We start from the raw sequence: 26148 nt of genomic DNA, 5'->3' as shown, positions 1-26148 counted from the left end.
CTCCCACCCCATATTCACACGGGCACTAGGCTTTCCACCCTATTCCAGGGGACAGTCACATCTAATACAAGGACAGATGAGTGCAAGGCTCACATGACCACACAAAGAGCATGCAGCATCCTTCAGAAGGGGGAGACAAGGAGAGCAGGCCTGGAGAAGGGAACTTCATGAAATGCAGCGGCTGAGGGAAAGGAAAAGTCATGATTTAAACCCTGCTTGACCCAGAGAAGAGCTGAAATCACTTTGTGTCCCTGGAGAGCATCTGAAACACCCTGTTAATGGGTAAAAACAGGTCTCCTTTTCTCTCTTCTTTCACAAACCCCTGCTTCCTCTCACCCCCACCAAAATCCTGTGCAGCAAAGCATCCTGCCCTTATGGTGACCAAAGCTGGAATGCAACTCCTAGATGCAATGTACTGTTGATTCTTTTGAGCTTGGAAAATGAATCACTTTACACCAACAAAATATTGAATATCTGTCACACTCCCAAGTTCTGGGGTGAACTACCTTTAGGCCTAACCCTAGATCACTACACAGCAAAGAAAATAAAAAAAGTATCTTCACCACTTATTAATTATAACAAACACAAAAAAACCTTTAAAACATCCATATTTGCATGTTAAATACTCACGCTATCTGGTGATTATCCTTTTGGTAGACTTTTTTGAGGTCCGGATACCAGAGGGGAAAAAAAAAAAGAAAAGAAAAAAAAAAAAAACAGAAACAGATTTGCCAACCAAAGAAGAAAGAAGAGAGGACACTGCCACTTCATAAATAATCCAAACAACATGGGAGTAGATGTACTTGCACGTTATAAAAATCTTGAGAGAATAGCCTTGCAGAGGACTAAAGCCTCCTGTGCTCAGTGCAGTGTCATATAGTTGTGTCTATGCTAACACGCTTTGCAGATTTAGTAAAGCTGGACTCTAACGTGCAGTACACTCAAGAGGTCATTAAGAAAACAGTACAGACATCTGCAGCTAACTAAAAAAATCAGTGGAATTATTCACATACAAAAAGTTACGGGAACATGCATTTGGGAGGAAACAGGTACTTAAATTAATCCTTTCCAAATGAACATATGCAATAAAAATGGAATTAACACCTGTGCAGATAAAATACTTCTGCTCCCTTACATGGTGATGCTTGTATTGCATTTTCAGTCCTTCCTAATAAGACTCCCGATAGCTCTGGAAACATGACATCATCTCTGTAATGATGCAAAGAACTGCAAGTTACACAAGGCTTTGCTTCTTGATCTTGGGGGACTTTTTATAGCTAACTTTGCAAGAGCTGTAAATGATGAACAGGATTCAGGAACATTCTGACCTGCAGAAATTTGGAACATTTTTCTTTAAAAAGGGGCAAAAAGAGCATCTCGTGCCCATTTTTCACAACTGCATGTCCAAAAGTAACCTCAGTGGATACGAAGGGAGGAAGGGGATGCATGGAGAACTGGCTCAGAAACTCTGCTCAACAGCTCACAGAGGGAAAGAGGGCGGTGAAGACCTGTTAAGTAATAGCAGTACACATCTAAATAAACAAGTTATTTTAATAACTCTGCAACTTGAGCATTCAAGAGAATATAATTTTATCCTGGATAATATCAACATCTGAAGATCAATGTAATAATGGGATTTTATATAATTTTTAGGCTTCTGGTCCATAACCATTTTACATCTAAACAGGGCATATCTTAACTTTTCTCCACTATTTTGTTTTTTATTTGGTAGGAATGTCAGTCAGTCCCAAGGCTTTTGTTTGTTTTTTTTTCCTTCTTCACCTTCTTGAAGACAAGTTTATGCTAAGAACCATCCTCCGTATTTTTTCCTCGTTTTTTAAAATATTAGCTTTTACAGCACAGATCTTGTCTTGCTGGTCTTTAATCAACTGTTCCAGTTCAGCCAGTTCAGCTTTTAGTGGTTCTACAGCACTGTCTGTGATGCTGAAAGAGACACAAAGAGCATAATGTTATTGGAAACATTACACTGCTTCAGGTTATTTAAGCCTCCAAGAACGTACATTCAATACTTGAAAGTTTGCAAAGAATTCAAGTTGTGCCCACCCTTCCTGAACGGAAGTTCAGAATAAGAAGCACAAAGGCAAAGCTAACAATATGGACAGAGAAGAATATTGTTCAGGAAAGATCACCCGCAATTCAAAGTGAACAGTATCGTCTTGGTAATGTAGCTTTTCCGCTATAATCTCCGTGCTTTGCAGTTATTTCACCCCACCTTACATGTGTGTCAAGCACTGCTTTCACTTTACCCAGCCAAGAGCTGCAACCAGCTGGCCCAGGGACGAAGCAGCTTGACTCTGCAGGACAGAACACAGCAGGAACACCCACCTTTTACTGGGGCCCCTGTTTGTTACCATGGTGTACGTGGTGACAGCCATCCCTCCGGGACTCGCCACAAGAGTTTAAAGGAGAGAAGCACATTGCAGAGCAGCAAATTCAACTGCTGGGGAGGTTGCTGGCCTGATACCAGCTATTTCCTACAAGAAACCAGCAGGCCAGCAGCAAGACACCAGTGGCTGCCAGCAGCACCAAGTTACAGCAGGTAAACATCTGATAAGAGGCAAGGTACATGAAAACTGACCCACCACTAGCTGCTGACAAGGGCAGGCAATCCTACACTAATAGGAAATATAATAAAAGGGAATTATATGCTAATAAACCACAAGCGCAACGACAAATCTTAAGCGAATGGGGCTGTTTGGCTTTAAAAGCAACGTGCCCCTTTCTGTGATGCTTAGCTGATCTACAGGAATGCTTAACAGCCCAGGAATCAATGGACCGAACCAGCCCGCTGTCATTCTGAATTACCCAGTCACTTTAATGTGAATATGAGCCAGCAGTGTGCTCAGGTGGCCAAGAAGGCCAACAGCATCCTGGCCTGTATAAGAAGCAGTGTGGCCAGCAGGTCTAGGGAAGTGATTGTGCCCCTGTACTCGACTCTGGTGAGGCCGCACCTTGAGTACTGTGTTCAGTTTTGGGCCCCTCGCTACAGGAAGGACATGGACGTGCTCGAGCAAGCCCAGAGAAGGGCGACCAAGCTGGTGAGGGGTCTGGAGAACAAGTCTTACGAGGAGCGGCTGAGGGAGCTGGGCTTGTTCAGCCTGGAGAAGAGGAGGCTCAGGGGAGACCTCATCGCTCTCTACAGTTACCTTAAAGGAGGCTGTAGTGAGGTGGGGGTTGGTCTGTTCTCCCACGTGCCTGGTGACAGGACGAGGGGGAATGGGCGAAAGTTGCGACAGGGGAGTTTTAGGTTGGATGTTAGGAAGTACTTCTTTACCGAAAGGGTTATTAAGCATTGGAACGGGCTGCCCAGGGAGGTGGTGGAGTCACCATCCCTGGAGGTCTTTAAAAGACGTTTAGATGTAGAGCTTAGCGATATGGTTTAGTGGAGTACTTAGTGTTAGGTCGGAGGTTGGACTCGATGATCTTGAGGTCTCTTCCAACCTAGAAATCTGTGTCTGTGTCTGTGTCTTTAAGGACTCATTAGCTGAAGTCTGCATCTCGTAATCATTTAGTTTTCTCCTCCTTTCTACACCATCAGCATAAATCACAGAAAAAATCACTAGAAATTGCACTAACATTCCCCCAATGGAATCCTTCAATTGTCTTTCACAGAAGCAAAAAAAAACAAAGACGCATCCAAATTCCACTGCATATGGGAAGCATTGTCTTCTTCATGTCTGATACTGGGTAATTCTTCATGAAGGATTTGACATGCCATAGCACTGCGCTGATCTGATTAGGATTTAATACTGATCTTCATGAAGTGCTGCAATTTGCTGCGGCAGTCCTAGCTTGGAACTGAGCGGCCCTGCTGAAGAGATACTACCCTGCATGAAACAGCTGTCCATCGTAAAGCTTGGGTCAACATCAACTAGAAAACAAAGTCAAGGGGCCAGTTCCTTCCTCCTCTCCTTCGGCACGGATATGAAGGTGACAGCTTTGTCCGAGGTACAATCTGCCAGGGAACTTAGGGGGCAGAAAAAGCCAGTTAAGCACACCTGGAAACTATGCTGGGAAACCAACTGAGGCATAGATGACTTCTTTGGCCACAGTGGACCCACTGAGTGAGCACGTGCTTGGAAAATTGTGCGAGATTTGCTCCCTATCCCTAGCTCTGGTTTGAGCTGTCTGGCAAAGGGAAGTGGGTTGATGCCTCAGTTTCTCCAACAGAAAAATAAAGTCAAATGCCATTTCCTTTCTCTTTGCAGAGGTGGTGCATTCCGAGGCCAACCACAGTTTAAAACTCTGCCAAGGTTTCTGGATAGAAGGTGCTATGTAAGTGCAAGGAATTAACATCATTACACTTTATATGTGAACCAAAGCCCTAATTCCCACCCCAGCCCGTGGACTAAGCCAGCAGCTGTAAAACTTCCAACATTTAACACATTGCTACTTACCAAGATGGGGCTTAGCTAAGAATACCGTTCAGAGGCATACTTGCTTCTACAGGAATTAAGCATATCGATTCAGGGAAGAGCAAATTTATCTAGTCTCATTATGAATCCAAGAAGATAAAATTGATCATAAATACCTAAGATCATTTTTAAGATCAGAGGACACACAGTTGGAATGGTAGTTCTGTTTCCAAGGAGAATAAAAAGATATATCAGTCAGGCAAGTAAGGCCAAGAAACTCTTTCTAGGCTTGACCTCCTTGACTCTATCAGGCATGCCACCTTTCCTCTCCTTGCTTTCTGATGTTGTTTTTAGACCATACACAGACAATCACCACCGTTATTACCACGACTTCAGAATACAGTCTTTGATGGCACACAGAAAGCAGTTTGTGATTTGGGAATCTGATGCTTGTCCCAATTCACAACCCAGCTTGTCTACCAAAGTATTCCCCCCGTTGCTCCTTAAATATTTGTGAAGGAAAAAAAGCAAAACATTAAGCCCTCTCATCTCACATAAATGTCTGCATCTCTGCTGTCACGTACATCGTGTGAAATTGAGCTGAAAAGGCCTTCAGACTTTAACACTTCAAAAACCAATTTGGACTGAAAAAAAAAAAAAATCCCCAAACCACAAAAGTGACTGATGACAAATTCGCTTTTACAAGCAAGTAAAACTCTCCCTTCTCCTAGAAACAGACATCTGTCTTGAGAGAGAAATCAAACTTTCCCTGACCACACTGACCTTTGCTCTTTCTGCAGAGCTTCTGCATGCTGTCTGTTCTCATGCCGCCACATCTGCAGCTCGTTCTTCATGGCATCCATGTCTTCCTGAATGTAATCCATGATCCTGCCAAGTGTAAGGGCACTCCGGCACAGTGTCTGAATAGAGACCTGAAACTTCTCGATTTCTTTGGCTACCAGGTCTCTCTCTTTCTTCCTAGCTGCTTCTGACACAAAAGGCTTCTCCTAACAAAAAGGAATGAATAAGGAGGAAAGCATCAAAATTAGGAAAAACGTTTGTTGTACACAAAGTATCGAATGATGAAGGCTTTAGAGACCGCTAACCGAAGCATCTGGAGAAATTTTTATGACAGTTTGCAATGAAAGGGAAGAAATGAAGCAATAGTCTAGAAACAGATGAGCAGAAAGTCTACCATATCCAAGTCTCACTGCTAGGAAGAGCTGCTACAAAACTCTGCAATAACATCAGCAGTATTAAATTGCTTTCGGGTCAGAAAGCACACAAAATTAAAATTAGTATTTGATCCCATAAATGACCTCACTGATGTTCTCAACATGATCTTTCCCAGAGCAGTGGGGGGGGCGCTGTTGGGGGAGACCTCCTTCTCATTCAGTCATGTTTGACTGAATACCTTCAACTCAACATATTTCTATGTTAAAAGGCAAGCTTCTGGGGCTTACTGCGGCATCATTACACAGAATCTCTCAACACACATGTAATGCTGAACAACACATTTGTTAGTGATCTGCTGCTGCCACTGGCTGCCAACAACTTCTCTCTGTAAATCACACATCCATCCGTCCATCCATCCATCCTCCCCCTGCACGCCGGGCAGCTGCCCAGCACAAGACCTTCGTGGATTGATGTTCACTCAATACTACCGCAAGTCACAACACAACCACAGCAAAAGAAGTTCACATTCAACTCCAGAGGACAATGATCATGACTTCTGAGAGGCAGTGTTTTTGGAGAAGCAGAAGCGTCCCTGCTCATGATGATACGGTACTGCAGCACAAACATTTGCTGGACCTGCTCAAGGCAGTGTTTTGGGAGGTGCATTGGATGCTCAAGAGTACAGCCACCTTGCAGCACATAGTTTAGTTCTCCAAATCGCTCCCTTCAGGATGCTTCTCTCTTTCCACCGGCTGTATCTGGAGTTCCAGCTCCTAATGCTGGTCCTAATAATAGCACCGCATGCTGCACAGCTGAAATAGATGGTGGTTACTCCCTTCCTTGTAGTTCTGTTAACAGTGTAAAGTCATGCCGGCTGCAGATGTGGCCTCAATAAACTGCACTACTCAAAAATAATTTGGTCTTGTGCACGCTTCCCTCGTGCGCAGCCAGCGGACTCTCTGTGGTCAGTCTCTGAAGCCTCACTGCAAGTTAAATACAGGGAAAGCGCGTGCTAAAACGGCAGTCACGAAGAGCAAAATGATGCTCCAAAAAGAGCAAAATGATGCCACATTACGAATACTTTGTCATTACGAACACTTTATTCCAGGAAAGCCCTCCCCGAAAACAACAATCACCATGGAAGAAAAGTCCACTGTTTTTCACCCCACAAGAAAAACAGCCGAATTTCTCTTTCTTTCCCAGAGCCCTAAATGTCTAAATTCCCAAACCGAGTTTTTCTTTTAGACACGCAAAGCTTTAAGTAAAGTTTATTTAAAGTAATTTCAGTCATTTAATGCATGCCGGAAAACAAGAAAGGTCTTTCTTTACCACCCCAACCACAGGATCAACCCGTTACGAAGCAGAGGTCCTCGCGGCTATATAAACACAGGGGTGGCAGCGTGCTGCTCCCTTGCAGGGACACAATATCTACCACACTGTCCCCTCCTGCCCTCCTACCCAATTGGCCTGTCTTCCTGTGTGAGCTGTGGGCTGTTTGTTCAGCTGTGTTTGGAGGCAGCAGGGACTACTGCCAAGCACATTTCAGCAGCCCTTGGCTTACTGATGAACTCAGATATATATATTTTAGAAAAATACTTCTAAAGATTTGAAGGCTGAGATTTACTTACGTCTGATGCTTGTGTTTTACCACACACACGGCACATGAAAACTGCGGGACTTCTGAGTTTACTGTGATTTTATAACGCTAAAGTTGTTTAATTAGCAACTGGGCTGAAGTGACAAATGCTGGTGAACTCATGACCTTCGCTTCCTAAGTCAATTCATGAGTGCTGGCTAAACTGTTAAAAATAACACTCATCTTAATTCCTTCTCACTCGACCTGTACCTCTCTCACAGAAGCAGGTGTTTCATTATGCTACATCACATAAAACACGTTATTCAGATACCTTCTGGAGGCATCCATGTGTTTGCTATCCTTTACAATGCAAAGATGAAAGCACTGCTTTTTGACCCATTTCATCCCCCCAGAGCTGGTGAGCACCCGTGTTCAGAGCACAGCTGCTCAGGCTCGAGAAGATATTCTCCCCTGGGTCTCCTCCTTGGCAAACCTTGGAGCACCACGGCCAATGGCATCCCCATCAACTTCGTTGGGTTTGTTTCCCTGTAGGCCCTGCAGCTCCCCAGAGAAGAGAGCTTTTGCCCAGGTGTCCCTGAAGGCACCAGTCACAGGACACAGTCCTGCACACCAGCCATTTTCTACGGCTAAGCATCTATCTGAGGTTGACAAAAGTTTCTTTTCCAGTGGTATTTTTCTCCCTGCTAACTTGCTGGACCTCATAAAGACAGTGCAGATCTGTTCATATGTCACAGGAAGTCAGATCCTATGCTCTCTATCCTATCTTGTTTTTTCCAGGCAAGTTCTTGCTGCGTGTTGTGCTCCACTGAAGCCACATACAAGGCTTAATCCACGGTACCAGAGTTTCCACATGTAACTGGGAGGTTATCTATAAGCAAAATCACCTTCAGTTCAATAGTGGAGCAAGGCTGTATCATAATCAACAGCTTCACAGGAAAAAGTCCTGCTGCCTTGCTTTTCCTCCTAAGTGCACCAAACCATCACCACTTTCCTCTGCCTGCATTGTAAAAATCCATAGCCAGGAGGTAAGGAATTTGTTTCAAATACAATTATCTCAAAAGCAAGAAAACTCAGTCAGTCCATTATCCAAGGATACATCTGTGTGTGTGTGTGTGTGTGTTAAAAATGAAGTATTCTTCGTGTTTTATTTTCCAAGTTCAATGTTTTACATTTTTCTAGAGCTGCATGACCTCCCAGATGCCTACACACTCCAAGCAGCCACACCTCTCAACTCCAGCAAATGTGGTATGAAAATGAAAAATAAAAAATGAATGAAGATCCCACAATTTAGTAAATGAGCAAAGCAGAACTGTATATTTTTAAGCATGGATCCAGCTAACAATTTGAAATATTCCATACTAAAATACACAGCTGATCTAAAAGCTCAAGTGGAAATAAAACACAGTGGAATATTTTCCATTAATCACGAAGATGCCCTTAGAGTATATTAGAAAATATTAAAAAATAATTTTAGTGTCCCTGTAACTTCAGTACATTTTATGTAGTTCAATTCTTCAAAACCAATATAAAAAGAAAAAAATATTATCCCATCTAAAGTAATTTCACGTAATGAAATATAAAAACATTACAAATCTATTAAATACTAATCAGACTTTAAAATGTACATCAACAGGATTGTTAGAAGCTCAGTGTCTTCAAAACACAAAACTGCGCGATACAAGTGGTATAAGAGCATATGAGCTTTTTAGTGTATCCTTCTTTAAAAGGGGAGCACTTAAATTTCAAGCTCCCAAGACAGATTTCCCAACACCTGAAGGCACAGTCCCTCCTTGAGTTAAAAAATAACAATCAATCCTTTCTTTCTTTCCGCTCACACTTCCACTCCAAGATGCCACATTACATTTCCTGCAGTCCACCGAAAGCTGAGCTCAGGGCACAGAATTATCATCACGGAGAAGTACTCAAGCTTCACCAGCTACTGTTGAATATAAGTGACTAAGGAAAAAAAAAAAAAATACAACCACCAAAATGTCTGTTCTCGGTTTCATAGGTACAGCTATGGGTTAAAGTCTGCATGGGTCACTCTTAAATTACTAAGAATTATGGCAGATGGTTTATTACAACAAGCAATGTGGGTGGTAAGAGTCCTGAATGCCACCTTTGCTCATTCTGCACAAACATGTAACAGGATATATTCATTTTTAAGAAAAATGCCAGAATCAGAATTGTTCCAGTCTATTTAATTAGGTCATACACCTCAATGAACTCTCCTTTCACAAAAGCCCAAGAATCAATAAATTATCCCCATATAAAAGACTGTATCACTTCTGTAGGCCCAACACGCTTCCTTTCCTTCATGTTTTTCATAAGGCACCAAGATAAATGTTTATTTTGGATTCCTGGGAAAAAGTCTGCCTTTCCCATTACCTCAATCCGAACAGAACACAACGTGGACTCAAATGCAGGGACCTAAGAAATTAAAAAGCAGAAATTTTATTTTTAATCAATACAGGGGAAATTATCAACAGGGTTCCAGAAACCACCAGAATTTACCTGCGTTTAATTTACCCTCACTAAAGCAATTAGTATAAATATTATAGTGTGCACAGCTCCATAAAAAGGATCATTCACAAGACATCCATTTCCAATATCCATACTGTTGAGGGCATTTGAAATGTCTAACGTCTACTAAGTTAAAGAGGTGGCATGATTTTTTTCCCCCCAGCGTTTTTGAAAGTTCATTTCTAGAAACAGGATTTTTGATTGCTTTTATATAGCTTCTTCTTTGTTTCCACTTTTAAAATTAACAGTTTTTAAATATGAAACAAATTAGAGCAAACATCCATCAAACAGCTAATAGTTTCTACAGCCCCTTTTAACTATTGTGTTATGTCCCATTATGGAAACAGACCCAAGTAATCATAGTTTTATTGAGCAGTACCATTTCCCTCCTAGCTCTTTCTATGGCTAGGACAGGACAGAAACTTCATTTTGGACAAGTAATTTTGATACATTCAATGCAAAAACAACAACGTGGGCTTTTTTATTGTACAAAATATTTTTTGATCATAAAGGGTGTTTTCTTTTCCTGGTTTTTACAGAGTCTGCATTTTAAGTAGATTGTAACTATCCACTAGGGATCACCATAAGAAACTCTTTCACAGAAACAGAGGGGAAAACGGTAATGTTAAATCACTTCAAATGAACAGGATGCTTTTTCTGCTTATGCCAGGTACTGAGTTCAGTAGCAGGCCAAGGCAGAGACGTGATGTTCTTTGCTGCTAGACTCACTAGAGTTAGGCTGACCTCTTTCACGCTTGGAAGACACCAAAAGACAAAAAAAAAAAAAAAAAAAAAAAAAAAGGGTTGCTCTTTTTAGGGCAGGGAGCTAGGGATTCCACATACACACCCTTCAGTTCACATCTGACACCTCTAAAAAAGAGCTGGAATTTTCCGACCTAGGTAAACATCCCACCTCAGCCCCCTGAGCCAGCTTGCCTTCCTTCCCGTTAACTCTGTGCTGTGGAGAATAAAACCTCACATATTGGGTGCAATGTTCAGCATGCTAAGCAGAATCCTGTGAGCCTGACCACACACACACACACCACGAGACAACTCTAGCAGTAATTAATGAGAGCAGATAGTATTAACTCAACTGTAATGGCATATTGGGTGCCAGTCCTGCCCCACTTTCCTTTTCTTCCTACACTGCTGAAACTGCGGGTCCGTGACCTCCTTTTCTCTTGAAACAGCAGCCCGTTTCCTGTCCAAAAGGAATTTGCAGTCCTCATGCTCCTTGTGTAAACCAACTGCTTCCACACCAGTCTATGCCCCAGGAGAATATCCTAGCCAGATCAGTTGATAAGCTTCTTGAAATACACAAAAATCGCCTGCACTGTCTCCTACACCACGCTATTACTACACCACTGATACGCTGCATCCTTTCCTGGGGATGGAAACCACAGCTGCCTCGCTGCACTTTTGTACATACTTTCTGTTTAACATATCCATCTGCTGTCTCATGTTGTATTTATATTATATCCACAGGAGAGAACATTTGTGTTTTTGTGTGCAAAGGCCACAGCAAAGGAGCCATGACACAAAGAATATCACAAGAGTGACAAAAATCCCATTCCTGCGTTCACAGCTTGTAACACAATTACTTGAGGGCCACATTTCTTTTCTGAGAGTTGTTATTTCTATAACAAGGACACTCAAGCATAAACTCATTCAATTCAAGCTCCTACGATGCCTGTCCATAACTAGACTGCTAGGTAGAGCTCTTATTTTTGAGGAACTGCATGCTTTCACGAAAAATTTCTCATGGCACCTTTGTTTCTATCACTGTGCGAACATCATGTCATCACGGCTGTCAGACAACGGTGAAAGCCCTTCTGCATGTAATTCCAATTAAATTCCCCTGTCGGCATTTCTCATGACATATAAACTGGCAGGATGCTAAGAAGCTGTGGTCTTCAACGGTGAACCTCTTCAAAACACCTAAATGGTGGGACACATGAATACATATGGTTAACATGTCACACTGCTAATTGCGTTGACTGGAGGAGACGCACAACGCTGCCCAGCTGATGGATTAATGTAAAAATCAATGTCCTGAAGAACTTTAAACAAACAGAATCAGCAATGATTCTGTTTGTTCTAATCTTCGAAGAATCTACTTAATTTACAACATCTGTAATTAAGGTTAATATTGTCCAGGTGCTAAGCTATTTTAATATCACTTGTTCCCAGCACAAACCTCAAAGCTGCTTCTTTTCCGAAGCCTATGAACTGCATTTGGTAGTGTAAAGATGGGAATTCTGTGATCCCCACTTGCTTAAACTATTTAATAACCTGCCTATATTTTCCACACATCAAATAAATGAAGTGGAATACAAAAGGTACCATCTGTTTCTTTCTCTGTTTAACATAAGAGGATTACACTCTAAACAAATACATTTAGGAATTCTTTTTAGGAATTTGTTAGGCTGAACACAGCTAATCAAGGCAGCAAAAATCTTGTGTATTTCCAGAATGACCTCTTTGTTTGACCTGAAAATCGTGTATATTATTTTAAGTTTCTGCACATGCAAAATCTATGTGATGAAAGTCCCACTCTTTTTTTTTTTTTTCTCTTTTTTTCTCCCTCTTCATTTTCTTTATTAAAACTTCTTAAAAAGCAAACGTATGTTTGGGAAACTCAGCACAACGAAGGTTTCAAATGACTGTTTTTAACACAAATAAATTCTCTTCTGCAATCAGCAGTTAGAAGCAAAGGTGTGAAACATGTCCAAGAGTCCATGAGTGCTACATTTTGATTAAGTATCAATTCAGCAGCTTCACCTAATTTCTAATTGACTAATCCACAATAAATCAGGTAGATCCACTGATAAGTTGATTGCTGAATACTGGACTTTATAAAGCACCAGCCAAAGGATCCAGTGCTCAGAATACAGATATATTCTCTTCTCCCTTCATTTTCTCAACTGGCAGAAAAACAAGGTTTTAAAGACTAATGAATATAACTGGAAAAATATTTCATTTATTTTATATGTATTGAACAGTTTAACAAAACCGTGGAAGATAAACATTCTTACTGACAGACACGAGGATAACCTTCAGCTATAATTTCCCAAAGCAAGTATTCTTTCTAATTTTCACTGGAATTTAGTTACCTTACTGCAAAATGCAGAAGTAGAATCACATTTTACTCTTCCATGCATAATACATTTTGGAATACTGTTGCATACTGATGTAGAAGATATTTCTTCTGGAGAGTTTGATGGAAAACAAATTAAATAAAAGAGCTGACAGTCTGGGGAGAAATGGTCAAATCGCAGACTGATACTGTTCCCAGCAGACTGCAGAGCTAGACCTGGCACAGAACACACGGCTATTTAACACAACACGCTGGCCAGAGTTCGCTGACCCATTCTCACAGTCCCAGCAACTTAACGGCACTTGGTTCCATTTGCCTGCCTGGAGCACTTGGCAGGAATAAACCACTTGAAACTCTTCTTTCTTTTTAATTACTTTTGCTGCCTCTCCCCGAAGAGATTCCACAGACCAGTAACTATCTTTCTCAAAACCGCTGGTCTGCACTCTCACAGGAATAACTCCTGTCACTGTCTTCTTGGGATCTCAGGAACGTCTAGGTCACGCATAAGCATGCCAGACCCCTACCTGCTACACACTGCATATCTGGCCCCTGAAAGACTCCTAGAGACAACACCACATTGGAAATGTATTTTTTTTACATTTACTTTCTCCTGCATCACAGCATCTCTATCCTCCAAAATAAATCCCCAGAACTCAGTATTCTCTCCAGCTCATGTTTTCTGAGCTATATCTGTCAAGTCCCAGGCACCAGCTCTGAGCATTTTTAATCACCTTGTGCACTGCTTTTCCCTCTGCTGTCAGGAAAACTATGCTTCTCCTCTCTCGATCACAACAACTTCTTCGACATAATTTGAAGAGCAGTAGCAGCAAAGAAACCTAACGCAGCAGCAGCCAGCTGCTTGGATATGAGATCAGATGATATTCCAGGAGCTTAGTGCTGTATGTTGCACGTGATAGACCAGGAAGTCAGCAGGTTTTTTTTTTTCCAGAATTAGTCGTCCATTATCAATGCTGCTAACGCAGATCAGTGCTTCAAAAAATGCAACAAAAGACAAACAAGGACTGAATGAATGTTTAGAGACTGAAACTAGGCAATGGGACTAAACAATGATTGTACGTGGACACAATTGTCCACGTGCATTTAAAAAAATCTAAGGGGTTAACAGTGAGTCATTTTAGTCAATAAAAAAAGGGAAAAAAAGAGAAAAAAGTTTAGTACAATCACCAGAGGAAGCTTCCCCAGCATGAAATCCATGAGGTTTTGTAAATCCTCCCCATTGTCCCTTTCTAGGTCCAGTGCTCAACCTGACAGGACACAATACAGAACAATACAGCCTTCAGTACAATTCTGTAGTGGCAGGAAAAATCATGAAATCAACTACTATTGCCGTCCCAAAACTTAGTCTGGAGATTGATGATTGAACAGCACCACCTAGTTATATAACCAGGAACAGGAACAGCTGTATCTCGTGTTCTCACAAGTGCCAGCTCAACATACGCTCCAGTAATGAGCTTTAGAGCTACTGCATAAACACAGCAATATCACCTTTAAACCCTTCTTTTCTCCAAACAGCTACATAAAGACAGAACTTACTCAGCAGGCAAGTTTTCACATCAGACATTCATTAGAAATAGCCAATAGCACTTAAATGATCAGTACATAGAATACAGAATACAGAAAGGGATTTTTTTTTTAATCAGCCTGGCAGGCCTGGATCTCAGACAGCCTCAAACTTCAGATAGGAAGATACTTCCCACAGCTCTGATCTACCTCCCTGTTTTTCTCAGTGTGTTGGGGATAGCATGAAAAAGGCTGGTCTGTGTGACAGCATAACCTACTATCACTAAACAAGAAAGCATATGGGAGTGTCTCTATCTAAGAGAACTGTTGATTTTACCCTCCCAAAACTGCAACCCTAAAAAGCTATGGCTGTGTCACTTCTGCTGCAGATTGCTAGAAGCAATTATGAAGTCATACAAGTTCTAGATAAAAATATATTTTTAAACAGCCTACTGTCTACCCCAGTTTTAGTCCCTCAGGGACTTTTTTTTTCCAGCTGTGCATTTTACTCATTGCCAAATAACTATATTTGATAAAGTGAAAAGAGGCAGTGAAGTGGTCAAGGCTTCAAAAAGTCACTACTGATTTCGGAGAACTATTTGAAAGAGCTTGATACTCAGCACTGCGAAAAGTTTAACTCCTGAGGTCTGAGTTATGGCATCTTATCAAACTGCAGCATGCCAAATCATGGATCATTCCCCCCAAAAAAGGAATAAGGTTGGTAAAAAACCACAATACTGAATTAACATTAAAAGAGATGTGCAATTGAAGATATAAGAGTTCTTTGAAAGTATGTCTTTCCAAAACGTGGTGTATGTGTCTGTATTTTTATAACAGCATTTTGAACTGCACTCCTCAGTGTCTCCTCATCAGCACAACAAACTACCTCATTGATTTAAAAACTTGCCAAAGGGTCAATGGACCAAAAAAAGTCAATCTAAAAATGCCCCACCTTTTGCTCCTTCTTGCAACATGAGCTTTGCAAGGCCGAAAGGGCAAAAGCTTTCCAGTTGTGACAAGAAGACATTAAAATCTCAGTGTTTCAACCATTTGCTTTTTTTTTTTTTTTTTAACCACTGCTAGACCTTTTCTAGGTCCTTTTTAAGCTGTCAACGCCCCCCCCCCCCCCCCAAGGGGAAAAAACAAAAAAACAAAAACAAACCACAACACAATCATAAAAGCCATACACCCCTACTTCTTTTCCTTTCCCAACTGCTGGCTGGGGAAATAAAATAAAATCACTTCATAGATTCAGAGTGTAACGTTGGGGTATGCTAGATGTTACTAGGGTAACATCCAGTGATATGAAAACACTCTATACAGTTAACTGCACCGGAGGTCTTATTTTTTTTAGGCAATGATAACAGTTGTTGGGCAACAGGACACTGTTCTTCATATGTCCAGAGGACAATTAAGATTGAAATAATAATGCTGCAGCTGTACAAATGTAAAGTATGTCCTACTACATCTAGGGCAAGGCTGAAATCAGCAGACTTTGTTCTGGAAAAAGAACAGGCTAAAGGCTACCTGAAAAAGTTTTGGATTTTATTCAGCATTTCAGTACACATAAAAAGTCAAGTTGAAGAAGACAGAGCACAATGCAGAGAATGTAAAGGGCTGATGGAGGAAAACAGTAAGTGTTAACACGTGAGGGAGGAAAGTTTAATCAAAAATAGAAAAAAAAATCAGTAAGGGAGAGAAAAAGGTCACTATTACAATACTTAATATTCACGATTCTTTGAAGGCCGTTACCATCTTACCCTCTCTGTTGCCTTCGATGATTTTGGTGATGATTCATAATCTTTCTTTGTTTCTAAGATTCTTTTTACAAGCCCACCTGGTGAAAATCAGTACATTTCTCAGCATTGGTTGACACTATAATATTATCCAGAATATTCAGACAACAACATTAAAACCAACACGAACAGCATTCTGTTATATTTTTTAATTACAGAGACAAAAGGTATTTTTTGATCTATTTTCTCCAATATCTTTTTATACACACACACGTATGCATATACATATACCTTTGCTAGGAATTTTTTGATACAGATAAGTATGTCTGCCTAAATTGCATCCAATGTAACCATAATGGATCAAAGACTCTGAATCAGAGATCTGAGGTCACGAGAAAGCATAAATATTTTTAAGAACCAGTCTATCTATTTTTCTAGAAGCTTTTCTGTAACCTGCATTCAACAACCAATCCCATCTCCTATCTCAGAGAGATGTATACAGTGAAACTGTATTTGACATCAGCTGTAAATCCTGCTGCTCAACTAAACAAGGTGGCATTTGATAAGTATTTCCTGGTTTTCTTGCAAAAGCTGCAAGCTCCTGTCCCTTCAAGAAGTTATCTTGCTGCTGTATTCAGCATATTAAGTGCTCAGCACTTGGTTTAAACTTGTGGTTTTATTCTATACATATATGTATACAAATATATATAAAAGCAAACAAACATACCGTGCTTTTCATCCTCGACCAGATCCACTTCTGGCTCCTACACATGCAGGAAGAAAGCTTTAGTTGCAAAAAGTTGACATTGGTATAGCATACAACTAGTCAAAGAAACATTTAGCTAGAAGCTACTTAAAAAAAGAAAGCTACAAAATGTGGAAAAAGGTGCTATAATTGCAACATTAACAGACCATTTCCATCTCTGGTATTTCAGGCACTGGCGGGGCTGCCTCCACCACAAACTGGTCATCATCATCATTAGAAATCTGCTGGTCTGTGATAACATTTGGGACCGTTTTACCACTACCACTCCTGAAAGAGACAAAACAAAAATGAAAATCTATTAAGATCTGTCCAATCCCATTAAGATCTATCCAGAATAAAGGAGACAGCAGCTCTCTCCCTTCTCTCCATAACATAAAGCAGCACATAAAATTCTGTCATTTCTAGTCACAATCCAATTCTGAAAACAGTCAGTCATCCTCCTCTCACAACAGGATGTTACTCTCCTTCTGGACACACTGCTTTAGTGCTCAGCACTTATTAGAGATCACCCATAAGCCATTTTGGCCATCATTTCAAGTGCGTGTTTTACAGATCTCTTCTAGTGGTAGTTTAATGTTCTAGTCTTATCTGTTTCAGAGTTCCCAGAGGCAAAAAAAAAAAAAAAAAAAAATGTTGTTGTATCTTTGAACTTGCAGATGTGGCTACTAACTGTAACTTTTATATAATGAACTGGATTTGCTGAAATAGTGAACAAATAAAGCAGGCTTTAATTTTCTAACCTGAATGAACGCATAATAGCAGTAAGGCAATCCCCTGCTAATGCTATACAGTGGCAGGGGATGGACAGAAAATCTAATGCTGTGGCATGAGAGCTAGCAACGTCTGCTCTGCCACCTCTCACATTCCTTACCTTTCTGGAAGTAAGGCCTCTACACTTTCTTGACGTTTTACTACTCGGGGCGGTGCTGGTCTTGCACTGCTGGGACGGGGAATACGTCTGCAAGAACAGAGACCTTTCCATTTATACTTTAAAAGGAAGCCTCACGTGTCCCCCAGAGAGAAAGACATGCATATACAGATGAACTTAGTAATTTAGTTGATGCATAAAAACACTCAAAACATTCCCAGTATATAATCCAATATAGCAATACCTTCTATCCTAGTGGGAGTCTAGGAAAATCAAAATCTAGGAAGTGTGACCTTAAAGAAAAAGATTATGGTTTCGTGTAGAACCACCTCTTGATTTGTATCCAAGTTATTTTTTAGTGAGACAACAGTTATTTAGCATTAACAACTAATTTAGCATTAAAAATACACGCTGCATTGCAAAAGGAAAAAAGCGATACAATTACAGCAGCCTTTTTCTGGGCAAAGAAAAGTAAATTGGGATTTGAAAGGCAAGTTCATCTTACCCTTAACACCATACTTCGGAAATGCATCTGCATAATGCAATACTCTTCTCAATAGACACTCCACACATCGCTCTTACTTTAATAAGACTGCATCAAAGCACTTCATGGATTATGAAAATAAGTCCAAAACACTTTAAAATGTTAGTTTTGTTTATAGAAGGAAATGAAGATGAACAAAATGAACCATATATGGGATAATCTTTATTATTTGGTACCACAAGCAGAAACATGCTGTTCCAAGTTTCCTTACTAATTTCAAATTGACTGAATTACCTCCAGACACCATCATAGCTTCATTCAGACAGAATAAAGAATAGGAACAAACCTTTGGATAGCCTGAGGAGGAAGATCATTGGGTACTTCACCATTTTCAGATACCACAGGCTTTTCAGGAGCAATGTTCTCTGCTTCTTCTTCTATTAAATGAAAAAAAAAAAAAAAGAAAAAAAAAGTGTAATTTTGGCTCAGCTGTCAAAGTTGCCACGGAAAATCTAACTTTTCTTTACAACAGTACTTCAAATCTTATCAGCACTATAATTTATGCTAATGAAATACATCGTATGAAAAACTTTATAAATAAAATTCTATTTGCTTATATAAAAGTTAAATATCTTATGAATTTCTAGTTTTTTGACACCTCAGAGTATTCACAATTCAGAAGGGACACTGCAAAAACATTTAAACTTTCATTTTTTATTTGTTTCTTAATATCGTGAAATTCCCTCATACGTTTAAATGACATCATCTCACTAGGTTCTTTCATAATTTCACGGCAATGTTTGCAGTATTTCAAGCTGCTCATTCTACAAAGTCACGAGAGGAAAAAAAAATGGTTTTAAAACTGTATCTCTACATTGATTTTTTTAAAACCTTAATTTTATTTACATTAAATTAACTCCTTATTTTCCTTTACTGGTGCTCTTAGTTGACCCTGACCTGAACAGGGCTCAAATGGAGTAGCTGACTTCCAACAACCCCTTCCAACCTGAAGGACTCTATGGCTGGAGGATGAGTGTGTATTCTATCATCCCGCCACTGTGATGCTCTCTGTAGGGCTGACCCATTTGCTGTTGAAACTGGACAGATGATGCAGCTGACGACGTGACCCCACACCTTCCAAGCTCGGGTTGGACCATCCTCCACAACAGCAGAGAAGATAAATGGCCTCTTTGCCCTGACAATCTAACTGAGCAGGCATCATTCACAACTTTCTGCTTTAATGTTGCTACAAAACAATTTTGGTAGGTAAAAAGCATTTGATGTCCTTCAATTCCATCTAGAAAACTTGCTCAGATGAACAACCTGTCAGTAAGCATTGCTCCTGTGTAATGCCACACACACAAAAGACATCTCTAACACTATTTCTTCCATCCCAGCATCCCTCAGCTCTGAAATCACCAATGAATGGCACCAAAGGCCAAGTCACACTGACTTTTACAGGCTGAAATCTAGGTAAAGAAAGAGTTTTCTTTCTCAGAGTCTTGTATTCCACCTCCCTAAAGTGTTTGTGTATTCTCTGAACAGCCATTTCACTTGTAGGACCTTCCCATATAAAACTACCAAGTAGTTTTATACAGTATTTTGAAGAAACTTTATGTTTAAAAAGTGTATTAATCCTACACACAGTCTACTGAAGAACATATGGAACATACATAAATACACTTACCTTAGTAAGCACTAAATGCACTTAACTAGTAAGCACTACGTTAAGTTTTCCCTCGGTCTTACTGGTATGGGGAAAAACAACTGTGCCTCACACGAGCGGGAGTGCTCCCTGCAGTAAGGCACCAGGCCTGAGTCCAAAAGGTTCGCCTGGTTGCTGGCCGTATCATAAATTTCCTATACTTCCCAGGGTGGCTCAATTAGCATACCTGCCTAATGAGTGTGATAGGGATTTCCAAATCCTCCTTCTGCACGGCAAAAGGCATTTTAGCACAAGATGGAGATCACGAAACAACAGAGAAAGGAAAAGCAGAGGTCTGCTCCTTACTGAAAGATCTGCTGTTGCATGGGGACTCTGCTCAGAGCCTGCAGCTGCAATCCCAGGAGCTGAGACTGGTAACCAAGGGTATGTCAGTTAAGTCAGACCGAGTGAAGAACACTTCGGCAGCCCTTAAGGGTTTGGGGAGATGTGTGCGCCCAGGAGTATTTCTCTTGGATGTGCCACATTCAGCCTACTAATGGCACAGCTTTACTTCTCGTTCTGAAATGCCACCACGCATCTTAGACACGGCTGGTTTCTGCAGCTCTGTGGGAAGCTCATGCGGTCCTCACATGCCCCTATACACACCTGAACCCCAGGAAAAAAATGCCTACAAGGTTCACTATTTCTGTTTTCAAGTCAACAGCTACCATCAAGCAAGGAGCACACACTGCTAAATAATTTAGCTTTTGGAACAGCATCAGCTATACCCACAGCTTCTGCTGATCTCTTGCTCTCGCTGCACCTTGACACGTATCACACTGACTTCACATAGACAGAAAGCCGATGGCTGACAAAAATCCTTCAGGAATTCATCTACTCCGTGTTAAAAACCTCACTTCCCTGGTTCATTCCAGCTCCGACAATGCCTCAGCGCGATACTGCGATGTGCACAGAGCCGAGCCAGGGAGGCCTTGGGGCTGCCAGGGGATTTCTACACTCACCCTTTGTTACTGGCCCAATTCTCCAGCGGTTGTAGGGAACTTTTGGTGGAATAAAACTTTCAGTTCTAATACAAACAGAAGCCACAAACACAAGTAATAGAGCACAGCAATGTCCCGTACTGACATTAAGAAAATGGAAAGCGTATGTTTTATTAAACTGGTTATTAATAATAATGACCTGTAATACATTGCAAGAAGCTCCTCACAATACCTGCTTATTTTCAAGTTAAAAACCATAAAGTGCTCATAAACTATTACTTTTTTTTTTTTTTCCCCTCAGGAAAGCACTTAACTGAAGCACAAAAGCACTTTCATAGATGGCTTTTTGGTATTCTTTTAACTAAAAACTATTTGAATAAAGTCTACTCAAACCATGCAAACACAAATTGTATTTTTATTCAGTTTTTAAAAATCTTTAATGTACAGCATTAGAGGTTAAGAGTCCCACTAAAGTACAGGAGTGTTTTATTTATTAAAAAGCACTGTTTTATTTCTACCAGAAGTTTTTAACTATCATCGGTATGTTCACTATATTCACCGTATATTCACTATAAATCACTGTATGTTCACGGTATGTTCTTTTGTTGCTATAAACTCAACTGATCCGGAGTCACTGGCAAATCCACCTGGAAATACCAAACACACTGATTTTTCAGAGAAGTTATATGAAATCCTTAAAAATAATATGAACAAATGAGACATTAAAAATACACACTGAACTACAACCAGCTTCTGACTCAAGATCTACTGCCAGAGCCAGGAGAACAGGGACAATCATATTAGGGATTGTTTCCAGCAACTCCACCACAGTGCTACAGACATCAATGTTCTGGTCATTAAGCAGATCAAACATCAGAAACAAAACATTGTTAAGAAGCCAAAAGACAGTGGAGGATCAAAACAATTGTGTGGATAGAATAACTGAGTAGACAGTCCTGAAAGTTAAGTAAGCTGTGCAAAAAGGTACAACGGATGATTAATGAGGCAAAGTCATGCCCAGCTAGTTTGCACTGCTAAAAGCACAGGGATTGCTCTCCCTTCAAGGAGCAGTTTATAGAATCCTCAAATATAATTAAAGGTCCAGAGGAAATTCAGAAGCAGCTCACAAATTTACTTATTTACTTATTTGTTGAGTAGTCACAAGTTCCGTGCACACTCTTGAAAACCCTGTAGGAGAATGGAGTTCAGCTCCTCCCTGACTAGCCTGCTCCAAAGGCACAGCTGCTGAGGAAGGACACCAACTGTGGTTTTCAAGCAGTCTCAACACCCAGCTCCCATTTAACTCTGCTGGAGTATAAATCTAATGCATAATTAATCAACCTAAATGCTAACATGGCCCAGCTGCACAAGCAATCGATGCAGTGCCTAAACATCTTGCAGGGACTGATGGCTGGGATGCTTCGACAAATGGAGCTGAGTTTCAGTAGCTTCCTAAATGCTTTTGTGAGTGTAAACTGGCACCATGAAAAAAACCTCCCGCTTCCATGCTTCCCACTCCTTCCTGTTAGCACACACGTTCACACACTGCTTAAAGAACGCCTCAGCACGGCTTGGTGTAAGGCACTGCCCTCCCAGTGTCTGTGGAAAGGACGTTCACATTTTATATGGGTCAGGTCTGCGCAGGTGAGTGGCAGGAGCTGTGATGGCTCTGCTGAATGACTGACAACATCCCAAGGTTACTGTAAGGTAAACTTCAGAAGGAAGACTGGCATTACTCCCACAGAGTACCTCAACACAAGCACCAGAACTGTGAGAACATCACCACCACCAGTGGAACCCCAAATAGGGCTCACTTTAGAATTTAACAATGTTAGGAAAGCCTTCAGTGTTAGTCATCACTTCTGAAAAGCCTCACAAAGGCCTACACTTCATACACTGACTGTAAAACACAGCTGCTCCGCCCTCCTTGCCGCAGTGGGTGCATTCATTTGGACATATCTAAAAGGAGCAGAACCTAAGTAACTTCAGGAGTGAACCTCCACACTTGTAAGAGCAATAGCTGAAGCAGGAGGTACACCCTACCGCCATGAAGCTTTATACAGATACTTCTTATTCAACAGGCTGCCGTGAAGTAGCCAGCAAGGATTCCAAATAGACGACATCAAGAAAGAATAAGCGACATGCTGACAAATCCACACTTATAAAGAAAGAAAAAAAAAAGAAAGGAAAAGCCTCTGTGCTCGAAGACTGAATATATGACTGAAGCTGAATTAAGAAATTACTATTTCTGCCAAAGGATCCAACAAATTAAGTTTATTTCAGCCAGTGAACAATGCTTTTAAAATCCTATAAATGATTCTTCACAGGATCCCAGACTGGCTGAGGTGGGGAGGGACCCCCGGGCCCACCCGCCCCAGCCCCGCTCCAGCAGGGACACCCCGAGCAGGGTGCCCAGCCCCACGTCCCGGCGCCTCCTGAAGCTCCCCAAGGAGGAGACCCCACAGGCTCTGGGCAGCCTGTGCCAGGGCTGCGGCACCCGCCCAGCACAGAAGTGCTGCCTGGTGCTCAGAGGGAGCCTCCTGGGCTCCAGGCTGTGCCCAGGGCCTCTCGGCCTGGCGCTGGGCACCGCTGGATGGAGCCTGGCTCCTACTTCATTGCATCCTTTGGAAACTTTCATTTGCAGTTATAATAATAATACAGAAAGAAGGAACAGGTCGCTTCTGACTTATGCTGATTACTGCAAAAATATGCATTCAACTTAGCTATCTGCAATGACTGCTGTTATAAATCGTTGTGATTTTGCATTCCAATTGTGAAAGAAATATTCATTCCTCTAAGAACTTACAGAAAATTAAGGTTCACTAATGCACTAGTACATTACACTCTTACTGAACAAAGCTGAAAATACAGACGACTTGTATTTTATACCACCTGAAAATCTGATCCAAATCAATAATGAACCTGGGGATATTTCTCTTATATACATTCAAATTGGAAATACAGAAATATAAAATAGTATTTCATAACAAGTACATTCCAATAGACAAGACAGCTCCAAAAGATAAAAGGAATTAGCATAGAAGTTCTCCCAGTTGTGTAAAGTCACGCAAATGTCTTGGCCAACTGTCTACATTTCATTGGACTGACCCAGCTATGAGGCCCTAAAGGCCACAGGTGGACTGGGAAACAGCCTTTGACCTCCCACATACATGGCATCAACTCTCCTAACTAGGTCAAGCATCTGGATCTGGAGAAAATAAAAACACAGCTTTTTGCGTAAGTGTCAGTTCTTTCTCCTACATTTTGCTTCTATTACTGCATGTATACTGTATCTGGATACAAATGACTCGTTAACAATGTATGCCTTGGGAGCCATACACAACTTTAAAAAAAAATGGAGACGTAGGAATGCAGAGATGGAATTTGTCTCTAAAATCCTGTAAAATGCAAACACTATGTGAGACTCCCAAACATTTGCACAAAAAGGCAACATGCAGTGATTCTCTTCTTACAAAGAACAAGTCACCAAGGGATTCAGGCGCATTTTTCCTTGGGACAGTGTAAACTCTGAGAACTTGCATAAGGGTAAGAAAGGATAGAAGGATACAAGACTAACTTGTTTATCAAGGAACACACATTTATCAAGCCAGGACATTAACCACAACATTTGATTAAAATACAAGGGAGCAGTTGGATTGAGTCATTTAACTTAAATCATTTTAACTGCATGGATTCAAGCTTGACCCCAAAGCACTGAAGATAGACTTTCAAAGGCAGACAAGCTTTTATTCTTCCTACCATTCTGTTTGACTGCAAGTCCTGGTTCAGCTTTCTCTTGCAGTTTAGCAACATTGTCCTCTGAAATCCCATCTGCCACACTCTTCATCTCTGTAGTTCCTATAAAAAAACCGTTTATAGTTAAATGAAACCACAGATACAATAACAATTTTAAATAAAAAGCCCTGCTAAATACCTGTTAGACTTACTAGTTCTTTAAGAGCTACCCTACTTTAACAAAACATCTTGAACGCAAATAAATAATATCTAAAGTTCACAAAGGCTTTTTACATGACCACTGATTAAAATCCTTATGTTACTGCAAATTAAAGGCAATTTCTTCAACTGAGAACTGATTTAGAGATATTTATTAGCCAAATAGCCGGTAACACAATACTGCATTTACCTAACAAAGCCTAAGTAATTACTACAATATGCAATATTGTTTGTACACTACTTGAAATGCACAATGCACTTTTGTTTATTTCAAAGGGTTTTGCTTTAAGTGCATTTCATACTAAAGCCATTAAGAAATTTCAAGCAAGAAAAGGTTATTTCCAGCATATTAATTCCACAGCTTGCTGGTAATGCTATAGAAGAATCTAGTCCATCACTTTTGATGCTACCTAAAATGGTTATTTTCACTAAAAAAATGAAAGACTGTTTTATTTACCAATTATCTTAAGTTAATTCTCCCACTTACAACAGAAGAATGTTGACAAAAGCAAGGTAACAGGAACTGGAAGAAGAAAGCTGAAGTGCAGGTATACTGGTGATTTCTAAGTTATGTGACAAAGGAAAAAGAGACATTTGGGGCAGAGGGAGACAAAAGGAGGAATGATTCAGCACCATTTGTACATGATTCCTAAAAACATAGCTGAGTGTTTAATGTGATATTAAAAAAAAAAAAAAAACATACAGTTGGTCACAATACCTACGGAATGGGTAGAATATTTAACTTTGGTCTTGCCATTACAAAATACACTTCCCTTACAATAATATGTTCAGTCTTTACACTCCTCAAAATATAAGAGAAGCAGAATACATTCAGAAAGAGGAAGATAGAGAAATACATCTGCAGATACTGAGAGGGGTACCCAAAGTGCTGCCCCAGAACTGAAATGAGAGTTTCCAAGTCACCTTATCTGCAAACAGGTAACTGTAACACAAGGGTAAAGGACAGACTCACCACACCTCTACCCTCAGGCCACATTTCCACCACCAGAACAAATAAGCAAACAGTTCTGAGTGCTCAGGAAAAGATTTGCCAGACAGAGGCCTGCCTAACACTTAAGGCTGAAGTGCCCAACACTTCCGAAACAGCGATGCAAGTACCACAAGCAGCATAAAGCTGATGCTTTCAGGACACACAGATCGATAGCAGAGGATCTACCCGTGCATTCATAATGCTATATAGCCCGTTGCAGCAGCAATGTTGAGTTCTGCTTGCTTACGATAAAATTAATACACAGCAGCAAATGGCCAACAGCCCTTCCATTTACCTGTGCTGACAAAGGCCAGGGTGAGGGGCCACTTGATAAATCTGAAACAAGCATTTAAAAAAAAAAAAAAAATCCTCACCAGCCTATACAGCTGTGCCACAAGGCACCCATGAGGTCC

The 26148-nt window shown here is 40.7% G+C and overlaps 1 protein-coding gene across 5 annotated transcripts in view; it reads right to left on the bottom strand.

Moving 5' to 3' along the window:
• Nucleotides 1-1534: 1534 nt before the first annotated feature.
• TRAF3IP1 (TRAF3 interacting protein 1) overlaps nt 1535-26148 on the bottom strand; it is a 46089-nt gene continuing 21475 nt past the window's right edge. The window contains exons 7-16 of one of the 5 annotated variants that reach the window (XM_035570206.2): nt 24550-24648; nt 18491-18581; nt 17664-17750; nt 16939-17059; nt 16754-16790; nt 16051-16127; nt 5160-5383; nt 4553-4599; nt 4419-4464; nt 1834-1944 (exon numbers count right to left, since the gene is read on the bottom strand). In XM_035570206.2, the coding sequence (XP_035426099.1) occupies nt 4430-4464; nt 4553-4599; nt 5160-5383; nt 16051-16127; nt 16754-16790; nt 16939-17059; nt 17664-17750; nt 18491-18581; nt 24550-24648 (818 nt within the window). In that variant the 3' untranslated portion in view covers nt 1834-1944; nt 4419-4429. The other 4 variants (XM_035570197.2, XM_035570223.2, XM_050711626.1 and 1 more) reach the window with 4 other exon arrangements.

This window comes from Cygnus atratus, chromosome 6, assembly GCF_013377495.2.
Source record: "Cygnus atratus isolate AKBS03 ecotype Queensland, Australia chromosome 6, CAtr_DNAZoo_HiC_assembly, whole genome shotgun sequence".
NCBI classification, from domain to species: Eukaryota; Metazoa; Chordata; class Aves; order Anseriformes; family Anatidae; genus Cygnus; species Cygnus atratus.
Note: the sequence above shows the minus strand (reverse complement) of the source record. Positions and strands in the feature narration are given on the sequence as shown.